Source organism: Oculina patagonica, chromosome 14 (assembly GCF_052425735.1).
Source record: "Oculina patagonica isolate OP01 chromosome 14, crgOcupat, whole genome shotgun sequence".
Classification (NCBI taxonomy): Eukaryota; Metazoa; Cnidaria; class Anthozoa; order Scleractinia; family Oculinidae; genus Oculina; species Oculina patagonica.
The window spans coordinates 16,786,237-16,805,429 of NC_135771.1; the positions used below are offsets into that span (position 1 = coordinate 16,786,237).

The 19,193-nt window shown below is 40.8% G+C and overlaps 2 protein-coding genes across 2 annotated transcripts; one reads left to right on the forward strand and one right to left on the reverse strand.

Moving 5' to 3' along the window:
• Positions 1-392: 392 nt before the first annotated feature.
• LOC144638660 (uncharacterized) lies at positions 393-4,976 on the reverse strand. The gene is made up of 3 exons (XM_078497878.1): positions 4,877-4,976; positions 2,798-3,163; positions 393-914 (listed from the first exon to the last, which is right to left on the reverse strand). Exons 1-3 carry the CDS (start codon positions 4,886-4,888, stop codon positions 555-557), a joined length of 738 nt encoding a protein of 245 aa, XP_078354004.1. The 5' UTR covers positions 4,889-4,976; the 3' UTR covers positions 393-554.
• Positions 4,977-11,572: 6,596 nt separating this feature from the next.
• LOC144639381 (uncharacterized) lies at positions 11,573-17,833 on the forward strand. The gene is made up of 3 exons (XM_078498694.1): positions 11,573-11,818; positions 12,998-13,315; positions 15,548-17,833. Exons 2-3 carry the CDS (start codon positions 13,000-13,002, stop codon positions 16,546-16,548), a joined length of 1,317 nt encoding a protein of 438 aa, XP_078354820.1. The 5' UTR covers positions 11,573-11,818; positions 12,998-12,999; the 3' UTR covers positions 16,549-17,833.
• Positions 17,834-19,193: the final 1,360 nt, after the last annotated feature.

Sequence of the window (19,193 nt, forward strand, 5' to 3'; positions counted from 1 at the left end):
CTTGCCGCTTGATGGGGAACACTTTTTTACCTTTTTTAAAGTCTGAAATGAGATCTCTGAATGGCCAAAAAATGTAATTTTTTAATCTTTTTGCTTATCTAAATGAGACCGTTTTGACAGTTGGTAGCGGATATTGTAGTATTGCGAGGATACAATTAACAAAAAATTATTTTAAAATCATTTTTCAAACTTTTTGGCCCGAGATGGGGTTCGATTGGGTTCCTATCTAGATCCCAGGGCAGCCTCTCTACCCGAACACGTTCAAATACCCCCGGAGTGTTCCCACAATATATCTTATTCTCTCAAACTTCTACTCGTGTTTCTAGACTGAACACGATAAAAAGTTAGAAACACGCATTTCTTTTTATCATATTAATATGAACGTACGCTAGTTCAACGTTTTACCAGATTTATTTTTCAAGCTTCTTCACAACAGGCAATTACACAAAATAATATAACCAAATGTTTTAACCCTTAAGAAATAAAGGAAATATCAAAAAAATTATGCATTTATATGTTGGCTCCATGAATCATCAGCCGCTGACCTGTTGGGCTCACTTGGGAATAATTGCCTTGCCTTCGGCATCATGGCTGAATGGGCAGACATGCGCGTTGAAAGGGCAAGCGCCCAGCTTCGTCTGCTCGCTCTCATTGACGGCCTGTAGCTCTTGCATAAACTTGGCCAGGGCAGCCTTTCCCTTTGCGCTATCCTTAATTCCATCTCGCATCTGAGTCAGCTTCTCGACGAACTCGCCAACGGTCTTGCAGTTCTTGAACGGGCAGCCCCCCTTAAAAGCAGGACAGTTTCCAGCCAGACCTTTGCATTCCTTAACAAGGATGGCGTACGGGCACACTCCTTTGCCAAAAGCTGGGCACTTGAACATTACATCATTCAAGGTGACGCCCATGGGGGTCTAAAGGGAGAAGAGAAAAGAGTAGCTTGTTCAAGTCAATAAAAATTAAAAAAAATAACTGAACAAAATTTGTGAAACTTGAAAAACATAGAAGGTCTGAGATACGTCAAACTTTAAACTGTCAGCCGGGAAATCAGGGACGACGGAGCCGGGGGGGCTGGGGGGCTTTAGCCCAGCCCCCCCTCCCCCACTTTTACAGAAAAAGTGAAGAATTAATAAGAGAAGAGTCTCTTAAGCCCCCCCCCCCCACTTCAAGTCACTAGTCAGCCCCCCCAGTTGGAAAAATGCTCCGCCGTCCATGGAAATGACGAGATAGCGGAGATATGTGATCTGCAGTTAAGACATGGAGTGAACATTGAACTGTTCGCTGAGAAATGAACGAAATTTAACTGATAACTGACATTTTAGCAATTTCAGACCCTATTGGAAAAAAAAAAAATTCTGCAAGATCAACTTCGCCATTTTAATTTATTCACAGTTTTAGGCACACAGTTCAAGGCTCTCCTCAAAGAAGGATTTTGCTCAGCAATGTAAATTTTCACAAAAATGCTCTCACATCTTAAAATAATTGTGACGTATTATTTTTAGCTGCCCTTCTCGTTTCTTAGAGTCAATTACATTCTAGCTGACACCAAAAATTGACAAAGTATTGGTAGCATTTATTGTCTGACTGACTGTAGAGAATGAATGAAGAGCAGTGAGAAAAATTCCTATGTTGAACGTAGGGCTTTTAAGGGAACCTCCAATCTTGACGTTGAGTTGTTTGAAATAATGCCTAAATTCCAAATTTTACAAGGAAAGGGAGAAAAGCAATTAATAGTAAGAAAAAGTGGAAAAGATTATTGCTTTGAAATTTCCCGCGCGCTGCCATTTTGGATTTAAAGAGTGGAGGTTCCCTTTACAGCAAGGCGCCCAAAAGTGTGACCACTTTTAATTTATTCACATTCTTTCGTGCAGATTTAATCCAATCAAAAGCCGTGGATAGCTTGCAGTTGACTTTTGATTGGATTAAATCTGCACGAAAGAATGTGAATAAATTAAAAGTGGTCACACTTTTGGGCGCCTTGCTGTAAAGGGCTAACTTAAAAGGGGCTTTTTCACGAATTTTAACGTCCAAAATTTATATTTGTATCGTAGGAAACCTAAACAATAATGGTCCATTTTTCTTAAAAATTTGCAATATTAAAGCAATAAAACTGTTAGCAAGCGTCTTTGGCTGCGGATGGCTAGGATGGAAATAGACCTGCAACTTGAAAAAATTGAAGCTAAACTTTTCAATTTGTTTCCGTGCGTCTTTAAAAAAACTGACATTTATAGCTGAAGTTTAATTTCTATCCACAGATTAAGGTTATATCTTCCTTTAGATGTTCAAAGATAATGTTTTTCATGGGTTAAGTTGCCTATCGCTAATTTCAGAACAGTTAAGACCAAAAATCTGCGAAATTTCCGTGACATGTCCTAGCTCCTTTAAGACCGGGGGGTGGTAAATTATTAAAACCGATAATAGAGCAGTTTTCAATTGAGTGTTGTAAAACCAAAACCAAATAGTAATTACTCTGGCACAATCACAAAGAACACAGACAATCCAGTGAACTTCAATCAAAACTCGAAGCAAATACATGTGGCTGGCACGAAGCGCTGGAAAACGTGCGCGATGCGAGTCACGATTGGTTTTGATTTTAGTTCTGATTGGCTGATAAAGTGGCGCCAGATGCGGCTTTTTAGCCAATCAGTAAGCGTAGTAATGCAAAACCACTCACGCGAAGCAAACGCAATTAAGACTTTCGAACATCTATACATCCTACAAGTTTCATGTGTTTTTAATTTCTGATTATGGGGGGGGGGGGGGGGGGGGTCAAGTGAAAACCGCTCTAAGAACATACCACGATATAGTCTGGTGATAGAATAGGCTTTCCACTGGTGTCCTTGGCAAACGGGCAGCCACCCTTAGTCTGGAAAAAAGGGCAAGATGATCCAATGTCGACATCTTTTTCTTTGGCAACCCTTACAGTGTCCCGGAGAAACTGAACGTAGGAAGCGTCACCCTTGCACTGGTCGCGCATCTGACCAAGCTTGTCTTGAAACTCTCCAACAGATTTGCACCCTTTAAAAGGACAACCATTCTTAAAGGCAGGGCACTTGGCAGCCACGCCTTTCTTTTCCTCTGGCAGTTTGGAAAATGGACAAACCTTGTCGGCAAACACAGGGCATTCATGCTTGACGTCATCAACGGACACAGAACCTGGGTACTAATTATAAAGAGAACAAAACCTGTCAAACTAGCTTGAACCATTGTGCTAGCATAATTTTGTTGTAATTGGAGCAAGCGATCATAATTATTCTTAAAGAAACTGCTCGCGCATAATTACCGGTAGGTGAGTTTCGCATTTTTTGAAGCAATTAACAATTCAATTAACGCGTTCTTGCGAGTTGCATTCAGTAGATCTGGGATATGGACGTGAACTACCAGTTCAAAAAATTTTATTTCGACCTGGCCACTTTCCTTGTTACTAGACATTTTTCACTTTCTGCTCGCGTCGGCGACGCGGTGAAAACTGCCAGACAAATCCAGCATCTATCTAGAGTCCAGGAACGGTACAATGAGCCATGCTTAAATTTGTTACGCACTGGACATTTTAGCATCAACTGTTCCCGGTTTTTTTGATAATTGCTTCTTTCTACAACATTTCATCATACAAAGAGCGCATTATACACCAGAATCCTCTTAGACTGCTAGTGAATTTGTCGAGCGAAACTTAGCCAAAAGATCGGATACAGAACATGTGATAACTCTCTCCGAATTTATAAGGATTTGTATGGGAATGAACCATTTTTTTTAGGATGTATAAATTCGGATGTTTTAGGAGTAAAACAAGCTTACACTGTTGTCGTGTCGTGTCCTTTGTTGTTTGCCAGCTTCTCAGTCCGATTTGAAGTGATTTCGGTGAGTTGAAATCGACGTTAGCGAGGAAGGGGCATGAAGATATTGTCACTAAAGCCTGGTTTTCACTAGCGACGCAAGCACAAGCGCAAGCATAAGCGCAATCACGCAAAAAGGACAAATTTTGATCCTTGTTCTTGTGCTTGCCGCAAGCGCAAGCACAAGCACAAAACTGCAATGCGCTTGTGCTTTTTCTTGAGTCGAAGCCGTTTTTTTACGGTGAAATAAGAGCTGTTATTCTTGCGCTTGTGTCACTAGTGAAAACCAGGCTTAACGCTAAATACGCCAAATTACGCTGTGAGACCCGGAGAGGTCCATTTTGTCGACCTGACGCGTTCGCCATCTATCTTGCGTGCGGTTCGACCGGTTACGCATAGCAAGAAAAGCAAGAAAAGCTTCATTAAAACATTGGGAACCCGAGAAATAAAGAAAGAAAAAAGAAATTACCGGAGATTACGGTGGTGGAAATTTTGTAGTGATTTGACGAACTTCATGGAAGAACATTGAGCTTCGAGCGAGATGCAATCGATAATTATTTCCAGCCTTGGGAATATTAAATCAATTACACGTGTTCGAAATTTGCGCAAAGCAAAAACTCGCCGAAATGAATTACAAATTGGCCCAAGGAGCTGGCAAACAACGGAGAACACGACATGGCAACAGTGTAAGTCAATTTTATACGTAAAACATACTAATTTATACCTCTTTAAAAAAAATTGTTACATTCCGATACTAACCATTATAAGCTGAGTATTCTTGGAGTACTGTGGCACTTATCGTTAGCGTTGGGATGCCAGTGCTAATATAGACTTGAATTTTCAAGAAGCAAAAAGATGATTACCGTACTGAATTTCGTATTTAGGTTACGTGGTTTAAATATCGGGGCCACTGTAACACTTTCCCCGCTTTAGAACTCTTTTAGGCTCAAAAATTCACAAAACGAACGCAGAAACAGTAAGCGAGCCGCAGCGAAGCCCCAACTTGCAAAGTCGATACAAAGAGAGAGCTAAAATTCACTTACTTGCTTTGCCATAGCGAGTGCAAGAACGGCTTCAAAAGGTGACTTGGAACTGGAACACTGACGTAGAAATAGAGCAGTTGTAGTTCACTCTGTCACTGATCAACCAACTGATCTTTGCTCTCGCAGTAAACATTTTTATAACGGCAAGATTAAACGGGTCATATGATTGACGCATGTTTACAATTTGGTACCGCCTTGAGCACATGTACCGCTTTGATGTAAACTTCGTAAACACGTTGACAATGACCAGGAGTAGGCTTGCAACAAGGGGATATGTGATTTATTCACCGAGGGCGCAGCCCGAGGTGAATAAATTACATATCGCCGAGGTGCCTAAAAATAACCGGCTTATTTTTCACATGGGCGAGGTATCAACAGTGGCTCAAACAATAAGAAAGATTTTTTTCTTCGTTGTTTTGATGTAGGTGCGCTGAAATGCGCACCTACATGTTTTTCACGACACACACTTAACAACAGGAAAAAGGTTCCGAAAAGACGCACTGGGGTTTCCACATTGTTAAATTTTACAATAAACAGGTTATTTTTTTCGTTTTTGATACGCCGACCAAAACAATCAATATGCTTGCCAAACAAGCTTAACAATAGATTAAAGATTCCGAAAGTACGCATTGGGATTTTGCAATTGCCTGATAGTTCCGACAACTTTGTAACCACATTTTTCACCACTTTACTGCAAAGTTGGCAGAGGTGAGCGAGTCTGCGAAGGAAAGTTTTTATTTTGCGACAAATCCAGGCAATAACTTGGAGAAATTGCTATCCTCAAAGAATCTCGAAGAGGACTGCGAAAACGCTCAGTTTAGCACTTAGGAGGCGACAGAAGGGTTGTTTAGCTTTAACCAGGCGGAAACAAATGGGAAGAAAACGTCGAAGAGGCTAGAGATATTATCGTCGAAGGTGGCAAATTAAAGAGCTGCTGGCCAGGAACAGTGAAAGGATCCCGAAGAACACTAAAAAAGGTAACCTTTTGGTGTTTGAATGTTTGGAGTGTTTTAGCAACCGAACGGATTGAACTGCAACGGAATCCTAAAAAAGAGCAAACGTCGAGGCATGAGTACCGGAACGCATTTCTCGTGTTTTCAATTAAGCAATTGCTCAGTAGTATTTAAAATGTAACAACAGTCAAGGTAAAATAAATTATAACGTTATTAAAGTAAAGTTGTGTTTTGTTTGTAATGCGAGGCTTGTGGCTTCGCTACGAGGGGAATATTATCGTAATATTCCCCTAGGGGATTATTAAAGTTGATAATACCCTAGGGGAATATTAGATATAAGCCCCGCTCTCCCCTGTTACAATCAAAGCCGCCCCCAGCTTTTGAGACAGTTGCTAATTAGCGGGGTTTATTCAATATAAGCAGCCTGGAAGAACAAAGGAAAACGAGCCATGTGAAAAATAAGAAAACGTTATGCAATACCTCAGGGGTAAGCCGCCAGAGAACAATGTTTTCTTATTCTGACGACAGACCCTCAAGGGATGATTTTTTCAATGTTTTTGTTTTTAAAAAATCAAACCAAGGGCCGATTCGCACTAGAGGACAAGATTTGAAATGTCCTGACATTTTTGAGAAAAACATTTCGCAAAAATGTTGTCAGAGACATCTTGAAGAAAACAGAAAGCGAAATGACAATTACAAAAGCTTTGCACGTGCTTTTGGCATCCTTGTACGTTTTCTCAGCCGCATCATGCAAAGCAAAAACGCGCGAAATTACCAATTTTTGGGGTGAATATGTTTGTCGGGTTTATCTCTGTGTAAAAACTTGTGAATTTTTTCTTTGTTTTGGAGCAATTGTTTTCCTGCCCTTAATTGTTTAGAGGTTCTTTGTTGTCTTAGGGCCTGTTTATATGGAGGAGAGTTGTCCCTCTGGTAGGAGGGTTACCCTCCATACCGAGCCACCCCGGGCGAGAGAGCTTTTCATACGTTTCTTTATAGATAGCTTCGAACTATTTATATGAGAAATTGCAAAGTTGGCCCCTCCCTATAAACAGGCTCTTAGGGCCTGTTTATATGGAGGAGAGTTGTCCCTAGAAGGAGAGTTACCCTCTCCCCAGCGCTATCTTATACCGAGCGTTTATATGAGAAAGTTGTCCCTGTTGACCGAGCCAAAACTTGGCCCTGTCGTTTCAAAAGACTGGCGAGAGTTATTTTCAAATATCTATTATGGTAGCCTTTTCTAAAATCAAGAACGCTGAAACATCGACGAAGACCATTTTGGACAAATTTATTGCCGACTTCGATGTTTTTTTGGTCGATTGCAACATCTGCGCATGCTCCGTATGTGTCAACTTGTCCCTGGTAGGCGAGGCAAAAATAACCAAACTGTTTATATGGAAAAAAGTTGGCTCGCTCCCCAGGGTCACCCCCCCTTCAAAGCGGGGGCCCCCCCCCCAGGGTCACCCTGCCCCCCGAGCCAATTTTGCAATTTCTCATATAAACAGTTCGCAGCTATTTTTAAAGAAACGTATGAAAAGCTCTCTCGCCCGGGGTGGCTCGGTATGGAGGGTAACCCTCCTACCAGGGACAACTCTCCTCCATTTAAACGGAGGGCCTGTTTATATGGAGTAGAGTTGTCCCTGGTAGGAGAGTTACCCTCTCCCCCGCGCTAACTTTTACCGAGTGTTTATATGAGAAAGTTGTCCCTGTTGACCGAGCCAAAACTTGGCCCTGTCGGTTCAAAAGACTGGCGAGAGTTATTTTGAAATATCTATTATGGCGGCCTTTTCTAAAATCAGGAACGCTGAAACGTCGACGAAGACCATTTTGGACAAATTTATCGCCGATTTCGATGTTGTTTTGGTCGATTCCAGCATTTGCGCATGCTCCGTATGTGTAAACTTGTCCCTGGTGGGCGAGGCAAAAATAACCAAACTGTTTATATGGAAAAAAGTTGGCTCGCTGCCCAGGGTCACCCTACCTTCAAAGCGAGAGACCTTCCACCCAGGGTCACCCTGCCCCCCGAGCCAACTTTGCAATTTCTCATATAAACAGTTCGCAGCTATTTATAAAGAAACGTATGAAAAGCTCTCTCGCCTGGGGTGTTTCGGTATGGAGAGTAACCCTCCTACCAGGGACAACTCTCCTCCATATTAACAGGCCCTTAGTTGTCCCGGCTTTGTTTTACGTCACTTACGAGCTTCACAGTATTTTACACCGTGGAAAAGCCTGTATGTCTTACACAGCCTGTATGTCTTACACAAATTTCAGAATCATTATGCATTATAAAGGCATAGCTTGCGGCGATTTTCTCATTACAGTTTTCCGCAAAGAGGAAGAGGTATCGGTACGCGGTAGTGTAAACCTTTAATTTGTTTTCGAAACTTGAGGTCGCGCATAAATTCTCAGAGAAAAGCACAATGGCCAATCAACAACATATTGTTTCCAGGAGTCAATATGGATTGTCCTAAATTGTCTGGCTTTTGGGCAGCACAACGGCCCTTCCGAAGTTTTGCACGTTTTGACAAAATTTATCACAATCCAAACAAGCTGCTTGCACTTAAGCTTGTTTTTGCAATTGTTTTCACCTAAGTACGGTGCCTCCTAAAACAAAGATATTTTGCGCCGTTCATTACAATGCGAGAAAAGAAGATCTTAGCAAGGGCTATAGGAATCTAAAAAGAAAATTTGGGGTAACCACGCATTTTTCAGAGATATTTTAGCTTTGATCTGGAAGAAAAATGCTGACTCGGCATTGTTTCTAAAAACGAAAAACAAATGTCTCTTCAGATATTTTCTTAGAATTCGCCTTTTAGCCTGGTTTTCACAAGCGACGCAAGCACAAGCGCAAGGATAACAGCTCTTATTTCTCCGTAAAAAATAAGGCTTCGACGCAAACAAAAGCACAAGCGCATTGCATGGGATGCCTGTGCAAGCACAAGCACAAGGATCAAAATTTGTCTTTATTGCGTGATCGCGCTTGTGCTTGCGTCGCTAGTGGAAACCAGGCTTTACATACACAAAATTAACACTAATCATAAAAATCTTAAACTAGAAATGATAACATAACCGCTGTTTATTTTATTTTAATTCCAAAATTCATCTCAACGGCGTTGTTATCGTATCTGACAGCTCTTCTCTGGGATGTAAAAATAATAGTCTAAATAGCATTTGCCCACAACAATAATTAATCATGCGTTGTATAGGCTTCCACTTTCATTTCATAAGATGAAAAGTTTTTGAAGTTTATTTAAAATAATAAACATATTGACAAATCTAAAAAAAAATAAAAATTTGATACATCAAAATAATAAAAAAAATAAAAAAAAATTTGAAAATTAATTAAAGAAAAAAAAAAAAAAAATTTAAAAAAAAATATATTTAAAAAAAAAAAAAAAAAAAAAAAAAAATTTAAAAAAAAAAAAAAATTAAAAAAAAATTATAAGGGGGGGCAAGATACCAAAATACTAAAAATATAATTTACATTTGTGTTTTTCTTCCTGTGCAACCCTAAACGAGACCTTGGGGGCAAAAATATTGAGGTTTTCCCAGAACACCCTAAGTGGGACTAAAAATCCAAAATTTACACCCCTATAAAGCGAGACGACGAGCCTGCAACCCCTTTCATATGGGAGCCCCCGGGCGAGAAATACACATGTATTGTACTTATTCTTTGCAAGGCCAGGTATGCATTTAGGGCCTTACAACCAGTGTGGCTGTCAAGGCAGCTCTCTTTAAACACCAAGCTCAGGATATTTTCCACCAATGTCAAGTCCGTTCTTCTATATGGTGTCTCCGATACATCTTGGGAGTCCAGTGGCCGAACTTATTGGTGTCATGAACATGTACGGTTAGAAATGAATTAACTGCAATACCACTTTGTTTTTAAAATTTAATAAATTTGAACATTTTAAAATCATATCATTTGTAGACGATTGTCAAAATCCCCAATGCTTTAAATATCCCAGAATTGGAGTGATTTCCTTCGAATGAACAAAAATTCCATTCAGCAAATGTCGCCATGTTTGCTTACCTGGATGATTTCAGTCCAATATTTTGCTGTCCAATATTTAACAATTATTCACCGAAGTGGAGGTAAATATCCACCACTTTCACCGACACTGAGGTGAATAATTGTTTTAGTACATATTACACAAGCTGATTAATATAGCTATATAAAAAAAAAAACTATCAGTAGCCGAAACGAAACACGCGGCCATCTTTTTCATCTTCGGTTGCTCGGCGGTGAATAGAACTTTGCTAATCATCTCCGAGTTAGCCAATCAGAGCGCTCGGAAAGTACTATTCACTTGTGTGGTATATACTAAAATAAAATAATGGATAGGCACGTGAACATACTGAAAAAATTTGACTGGTGGATTACTACTGAGGTATAATTAACATAAAACGAACTACCGTTATAAGAAACCATTTTCGCAGTGTCGTGGTACTTTGTTCAGTTATCTGGATTGCACTGTAAAATGAAAACATACGGGTGCTTACTATTTCCATTTTGGTGTTAAAGTTGCTTGAGTACCTCTGAGTAAATTACCCGCACACAACATTGTTTAACGCTTACATGCCGGCTTTATAAATTACCATAAATACACTCTTTTTGGTATAAGAACCTTTTTTATAAGAACGTCGAGGCTGAAAAAAGGCCAATATTTAAGAACATCTCAAGAATTCGAACGTGCCTTAAGAACGAGTTCTATTTTAATACCATTTGTTGTGAGTGACAAATATATGTACGAAAAATGATGACAGGAACATCTTTTAACTACAATGAGAGCAATTTTAAAAAAAATCAGGCTTAAATCTTCGAAAAAAATTAAAAACGTTCAGTCTTGGTCGAAAAATAGACGTTTTTGCATATATAAAAAAAGAGTGTAAACAAACCTTAACCTCCTGCGCTGACGATGGTAGGAGGCTAAAAAAGAGAAAAAAAAAATAATATATTGGTCGGATCTGCCATCTGCTGCGAGACACGAATCGCATTTCTTTTCTATCAGCGTCCTGACGAGTTTATTCTTGCATAGGATAAAGGTAAGGGCTCCTATCTTTACTAACTAAAGTCGCACTTCTGTTTGTGCGTTGTTGTGCAGAGCTTAAATGAGAAGTCAACAAGTTAACGTTACACACAACGAGCGCATCTAGAGCTCATAGAGTGTAACGTAAAAATAGGCGCTCCTGTTAGTTTTGCCAGCGTTCACATCACGGTTCAAGCACATCACGCACACATCACGTACTGGCATCACGGTTCAACTTGTCTTTCCCTTTTACAAAATTACAGTAAAATCCCGAGTTTTTTTTCTCCTTATAATTCAGGTCAAAAAAGGAACTCAAACCGTAAACCATTTCTTTATGGTCACTTTGGACGCGATCAAAAACACTTTTAATCTTCAGTCCGCAAACTTTACTTTAGATAGCTTTTTTTACGTGTGAAAATTTGTACTCTTAATTTAGTATACACTCTTTTCGTTTTATAAGAATATTGTTTTTTCCGGTCCAGGCTGAAAAATCCTTTTTTTCTGTCGATTTTAGGCTGAAATATTCTTGTGAATATGCGAAGATTATTGCGTTGACATTTCCGTTTTAGAATGTATTGGTGTAACAATTACAAGTAAATAACTTCTTGCCGAAATTTTATTAGCATCAATAATACGGCTTGTGCTGCTTTGTTGCTAGTTTTGTCATTTAGAGAAGGTAAGAATTTAAACGGTTTATTTAAAAATATATAAAAGAAACCATTATGACAAGATCATAATGGGATTTTATGACAAGGCATCCTTGAAGGCAGTCGCCCCCAGGCTAAGGCGTTTGACGTAAAATGACTATTAAGTTTCCAACCAATCACGATCAACCGACCTCGGGATGTCACAGTTCTTAAGTGTGTTCTACATTGCACTCGCCCCTTTTAGATGCGCACCATCTCACTGGTCACATCGCTTCGCTGTCAGTGAATTTTTAATTTTTCAGTGAATTCTTTAAGGCAAGTACACTTTTCACTTTAATTTTCTAGTTAATAATGGCCGTGCCACGTGTTTTAGTTCTTGGGGACTCTTTTATTCGCCGTTTGAGCCATTTTCTATCGGGCCATTCCCGAAAATATAGCGCTGACTTTCAGCTTTCTCGACGTGCTACGATTAAATGGCACGGGATTGGTGGCCGTACGGTTGCCAAAACTATCCAACACGATTTAAATGTCGTTAAGTCTTTCTGCCCAGATATCGTAATTCTGCAGTTAGGCTCAAACGATTTAACGGCATCTGACCCCGCACACGTTGGCTCTAACATTGATGATTTTGTAAGACTATTGCATGATGTGTACAATGTTAACCTCATTTTCGTGTGCCAGACTATTATGCGTCAGGGCGCGGCAACGTTCAACCGTAAAGCCAAGCTTCTGACTAAGTATCTCAGAGTAGTCTTGGAGGACATACCGTACGCTTTTTTCTGGGGCCATAGGGGTTTTTGGCGCCCAACTCAGAACGTTTACGCGCGAGATGGTGTGCATCTAAATTCGTTGGGCCAGAAAAAATATTACCGTAGTCTTAGAGGAGCATTCTTGGAGTCATTGAGCCTGTTCCCTATCATTCCTGTTTGATGAATTTTAACGAATTTTAACATCGAGCCCTCATTTTAGTACGTGCCTCGCCATGCCTTTGATATTTTACTGTGACAGCCTTTCAGTTTAATGTTTCGCTGCCCCTTATCTGTGGGCAAGCGTTTTTATTATGGCTGCACCCTTTCAGTTGTATAACTGATATCTGTTTTATGCAGAATTGTTTGAATGCTGGCGTTGGCCTTATGTTCCTTTAGTGTTCTGGTGAATATTATGAGTGTGCAATCATACTCGGCCGCCCGATTTGGGTGTGTCCTCAATGCACTTTAGTATTCTGCAACCAGACACTGAGGTCCTATTCAATATATATGTGGCTCGAAATTTCTTTTCATGCGGGGAGCTCGCCTCTCTGCCATCGAACACATTTTTATCATTTATCTGAAGGCTCAACTTTCAATCTGCTCCTCTATGACACATTTTTTCCTTAATCTACAACCACAATCTCAGTTTCCTGTCAGGTACCTTTTTACTATCTTATCTTAACGGAAACCTGTGGCAATCAGCCTTCGGCTTTTCCTTTAATCTACATAATTTTCATTTTTTAAGTCATGCCGCCTAAGAAGCGACCCTACCCAACACGAAGTAATGCAAAACGGGCACGTCCACGTTTGTCGGAGATGGCAGAAACCCGCCCGGACAAAAGCAAGAGTCACGAAGTTGGGCAGGAAGAACAGCAAGAACAGCCCCACATGGCAGTAAATTTAACAGCCCTTTCGGCTTCCATTTCCGTGGCGGTGAAGCAAGCCGTGGTTGAGGCCCTTGGGGAAAAGACACAAACCGTACAAAGTACCACACCCGCTTCTGCAACTGAGCAGTCCGTGGTGGACGAAGTCGTAAACGTCTCTTTGGCAGGGATAACCCAAGGTACGCAACCAAGTACGACAAATGGCTTAACGTTAGCTGAGCCGGGGCTAGCCTCGCGGGCACCCAAGCAAATTTTTTCTAGTGTAGCCGTCCCTTTAAGCAGTCGAGTGAGCTCCAAAATCAAAGCCAAAATCTGGTCCCATGAGTATATTGATTTCGGGGCTTTACTCTCCTTTTCACCAAATAATCAAAAATTTTCTTTTACCCTCGCCTCTTCGGATGGTGAGTCAACCCGCCCTCAATTGACCCTCGAACCGAGTCAATCAGTTAAAAAAGTTCACACTATACAGCAGTGGCTTTCCGCTTTTAACATATTTGTGGCTATTTACTCAGAGAAAAAGGCCAATGACACGCCCCAGCTCATGAAGTACTGCGAAATTGTTCGTGATATCGCCGCCAAACCAGGCGATTGGCTGTATTATGACGAACAATTTCGTTTCATCAGGCAATCAGCCCCGGAACAGTATCCTTGGGATGCCATCCACTGGGAACTGTGGCTCAAGGCTGTAACGAATTTTCGTCCAAAAACCCAATTTCCCTCTGACAAAGGACCAATGCGCTTCCGCTCTCAGTCATTTCCCAAGGGCACTTGTTGGCGTTTCCACGCGGGAAAGGTGTGCAACGGATGTCGGTTTGAGCATGTTTGTTTCAAATGTGGCTCAAAACACCCTGCCACACAGTGTGCACTCAGTCAACAAAAAGGAAGCCCCGTTAAAGCCAACATTTCTAATATCGCGCCACAAGCCAGTAACACCCGTAAAGGTGGATCGGCTTAATTTTCTTCTCAGCGGCTATGACGCTTCACTTCTCCTTTATTTGGTTAAAGGCTTTACTTTTGGTTTTCAAGTCGGTTTTGTCGGGGAAAGGCACGCTTTGCAATCACCTAATCTTAAAAGCGCTTTAGAACAGCCTCAAATAGTGCTCAACAAATTGACTAAAGAATGCGAGGCCGGGAGAATCATTGGTCCTTTTTCTTGCCCTCCATTTCAAAATCTGGTCTGTTCCCCTTTAGGCATTGTCCCCAAAAAAGCCCCTTCGGAATTTCGTATGATTCAACATTTATCTTACCCGCCTGGTACATCAGTAAACGATCACATTCCCGACGCGAATTCTTCGGTTCGCTATGCGTCAATTTCTGATGCAATTACAGCTATAAAGAGGTTAGGGGCTGGTTGCTTCATGGCCAAAAAAGATATAAAATCTGCTTTTAGGATCATTCCAATTCACCCGTCCGATTTCCCTTTACTTGGCATGAAATGGGATAATCAATTTTATTTTGACGTTTGTCTTCCTATGGGACTGTCTTCCTCGTGTGCAATTTTTGAAGCTTTCAGTTCTTGCTTGGAATGGATTTCGGTCTACCGATTTGGCGCTTCGAGTGTGTTACACATACTTGACGATTTTCTATTTATCGCAAGTACCAAAGATAAATGTCAAAATGATTTATGCAATTTTCTTCGCATGTGTGATTACATTGGCGTGCCGATTGCTCACGAAAAGACTTTTGGCTCATCTCAAGTCATCCAGTTTGCGGGAATAACACTCGATTCAATAAAAGAAGAAGCTCGTTTGCCGGAAGATAAGCTTCAAAAATGCCGCTTACTGCTTGAAAGCTTCAGAAAACGTCGTAAAGTCACTCTGCGAGAATTACAGTCCCTAATAGGCCTATTAAATTTTACATGTTCCGTCATAGTCCCGGGACGTGCTTTTCTTCGCCGCTTGATTGATCTCACTGTTGGGGTGCGTCGCCCACATCATCGCATTAGGCTTGGTAAAGAAACCAAACACGATATGGAGGTCTGGCTAAAATTCCTAACCGACTTTAATGGCCGGTCGTTTTTCTTGTCCGATATTTGGAACACCTCTCCTTCCCTTGAGTTGTTTACAGATGCGGCCGGATCCAAGGGCTATGGCGCTATTTTAAACCATAAATGGTTCTATGGCCATTTTCCTGATACGTGGCGATCTTTGAATATCACCTTTCTCGAACTATTTCCGATTACCGTCGCAGTGCGTATTTGGGGTCGCCACATGGCCAACCACTGTATCGTGTTTGTTACTGATAACGCAGCGCTGGTTAGTATCATCAATCAACAAACATCCAAACACAAATTAGTGATGATATTGATTCGCGACTTAGTTTTGACTTGTCTTAGTTATAACATTTTATTTCGTGCGCGTCACATACCCGGTCTTAACAACACTCGGGCCGATTGTCTTTCCCGATTTCAGATAGCACGCTTCAAGGAACTTTCACCCCAGGCGGACAAATTACCGACCATTGTGCCCGAGAACCTTTTGCCGACGAGTTGGTTGCCAACTTAGAGAGTCTATTGAGCTCTGTATTATCATCTGGTTCGTGTCAATCTTATCGTAGAGCGTGGACACTATTTCGAGAATTTCACGCAACATTTTATAAGACAGACGCAGTACATTTGCCGTTGTCCACCGCCTCTTTGGCGCTTTTCATTTCCTTTCTCGACGGTAAAAAATTGTCGCCTGCGACCATTCTTTCTTATCTATCGGCCATCGGCTATGTCCATAAGATGAAAGGTTTGCGTGATCCCACAAAGGCATTTCTAATCCAAAAACTATTAACCTCGCTAAGTCGTCGGAAATCTAGTGATGTTAGGTTACCGATATCAAAACCCATACTACATGACCTCGTAAACTCTCTTCAACGCACCAACTCATCGGCAGCCCAGCGTGTTCTTTTTTCTGCTATGTTTCTGACAGCCTTCTACGGTTTCTTTCGCATCAGTGAACTAGCGGCCAAGAGCGCGCGTTCCAATGCGGTCATCCAATACGATAACCTGCGGCTCCTAAAATCCGCCGGAAAGATCCACTCGATTAAGATAACCATTACTCACTTTAAACACAATATAAACAACCGCCCTGTTGATATCATTATCACGGGCGACAACACTTTACAATTCTGTCCGGTAAAGTCATTGCTACAGTACTGTGAAATGCGAGGTGATAAGCCCGGTCCTCTTTTTTGTCATCTCGACAATAGTCCCATTCTGGTTACCCAATTCAATACAGAACTTAGGCGCTGTTTAAACTTCTGCGGTTTGGACCCACAACGCTATAAAAGTCACAGCTTTCGCATAGGAGCGGCCTGCCTCGCGGCAGACAAAGGTTTCTCCGACGCACAGATCCGAGCTCTTGGTCGATGGAAATCTGATGCCTTTAAACTTTATATAAGAAATTCTACTTTACAAGCTATCTAAATTTAGCAGGGGTCAGTCACGGCTGCCCTGCATAGCGTTTCAACTGCCTATTTTAGTCTCTGTTTTGTATGGGTCAGCAACGGTCTGCCATACATTTCCGAGTTTACATTAGAAACCCTATATTTTAAGGTATCTCATTTTGAACATGGGTCAGTCACGGGCTGCCATGCTTCTTTTTTAGGTATATTATAATGTAGAACGTTTCAATCAGTTCTTGTTTCTTATTATGGTGTCGTTTACACTTGTTTGTGTATATCAAAGCCTGTAAGTCGTGATAAGGGTCGGCAGGGGCCGCACCGTACCATTGGGTTTCAGTATTACCGTATCACATAATATTTCACGCCATTTAAATACCGTTCGTGTATGCGACGATGGTCAGACAGGGGCTGCATCGCCGCATGCATGATCACGGCAATTTATTACAGTTACATTTCTTTGCTAGATTTGAAGGTACGACAGTCAATGTGCTTTCACATATAATTACCATTCAGCATTTGCAATTACCTTTTATATAATATATATTTTCCATTTGGTCTGTTAAGTTGGTCACGCAAGGGCTGCAACTTTCCGATCAAATTTCGGTCGAGCTCTGCGCTGTCTTGGTGGGGGTGCCACATTTCTGTGGCTCTATGGCGGTTTTCCCCCCACCTTTGCTGAGTAGATATTTGTTAAGTGTATATCGGCAGATCTTGAAAATAAACTTCGTCACCTTGGGTGGCCAAATTTACTCCAACCAAAGACTCTGTGTTTCATTAAGTAGCCCTCAGCAAACGAGTGCGACGCCATGCAGAGCTCTTGATCGCGCATAGCTTATCCTTTTTCCTATATTGTTATAAAATGTCTTGTTATAAAAAGAAACCATTATGACAAGATCATAATGGGATTTTATGACAAGGCATCCTTGAAGGCAGTCGCCCCCAGGCTAAGGCGTTTGACGTAAAATGACTATTAAGTTTCCAACCAATCACGATCAACCGACCTCGGGATGTCACAGTTCTTAAGTGTGTTCTACATTGCACTCGCCCCTTTTAGATGCGCACCATCTCACTGGTCACATCGCTTCGCTGTCAGTGAATTTTTAATTTTCCACCTCCTCCCCTTCCGCCTGCCTGTGGATTACTGCCGTAGTTTACCTATATATTTTGTGCTTTAGTGTTTTATTTACAATTTTAGTAGGTGGCGGTTTTCCCCCCACCTTTGCTGAGTAGATATTTGTTAAGTGTATATCGGCAGATCTTGAAAATAAACTTCGTCACCTTGGGTGGCCAAATTTACTCCAACCAAAGACTCTGTGTTTCATTAAGTAGCCCTCAGCAAACGAGTGCGACGCCATGCAGAGCTCTTGATCGCGCATAGCTTATCCTTTTTCCTATATTGTTATAAAATGTCTTGTTATAAAACGTACTGTATTTACACATTTTTAACACACAGAATTATGTTCTTTTCAACATCTCAGCCTCGGGTTTATTCTTAAAAATGTTCTCAGCATTTCGCAAATTTCAGCCCCGATATTCTGACAAAAAAAATTCTTATAGAATAAAAATGGTGTAACCAATAAAATTTTAGTCATTTTAAATATTTAACATTATTAATTAAACAGGTAGTTTCAACTTTTTTGACATTGCTTTTATTACAAGTTCCTCTAACATATTTTTTTTACAAAGCTTTACACCTTTTACGCTTTAATAATAGTTTTTCATTCATTCATTTTAACCTATTCTCGGCTCCCGTGGGGAAAGTTGACCCCCGACAACTCGAACCTTTGGAAATGTTAATTTTAATAAGTACCGATTTTAGTTACATTCGCGCCTTGATGCTAATTGACGCTACTGGATAAGTAGCATTGCTCAGCAGGCGTTGTCGAACCGATGTTTAGACATTCAGCTTTTCGCAGACTATACGCACATCGATGAACTGCACAACACTAAAAACATCTTACATGACATTGTATCTGACTCTCAAAGACGAATTTCTTGGTTTATCACAAATGGCGCAAAATTACTGAATTCTGATTGGTTGAGACAGAGGGCATTTTTTTCTTAATTACGAGGGCACTTTTGGTTATCAAGAGGGCATGATTACTTGAACCTGATTGGCTGAGCGCGCGTCGTCTGCACTCAGTTGGTTTTCCGCGTCGTTTCCCGCTTGAAACAAGTTTTTTTAAAAAAATTCAGACACGCATTGCTTTTGGGATTGATATAAATGAGGGTTAGATCGGCATGTAGAAATGAGTGGTGCCTTGGTAAAAATAGAAAGAGGACTTTTTAATCCAAATTTGTTTGTCACAACCCGGAAGAACTTTTAAAATATTTTTCCTTTGTTTTGCTTTGTGAAAGCGATGTTGGCGTGACGTAATGAGTGCCACAGACACAAGCTTGGTCGGGGGGGGGGGGGGGGAGTTCTGGGTAACCTCCTTCGGCAAATTTTAAAAGCTTACAGGATATCTCGAGCGTTTTAAAGGCTGTTTGAAATAAACGTGGCGGCTAAAATCGGACTAAAAACACGAATATTTGTGAAATTTTAATAACATCTAATTTATAATTTTAAAGAGAACCGATGACAGAATCATGCACAAAATAGGTATCTTTATTACTTTAAATCGTAATTGGAAAAGTCCAAAATGTGGCACAAAACAAATCTTAAAT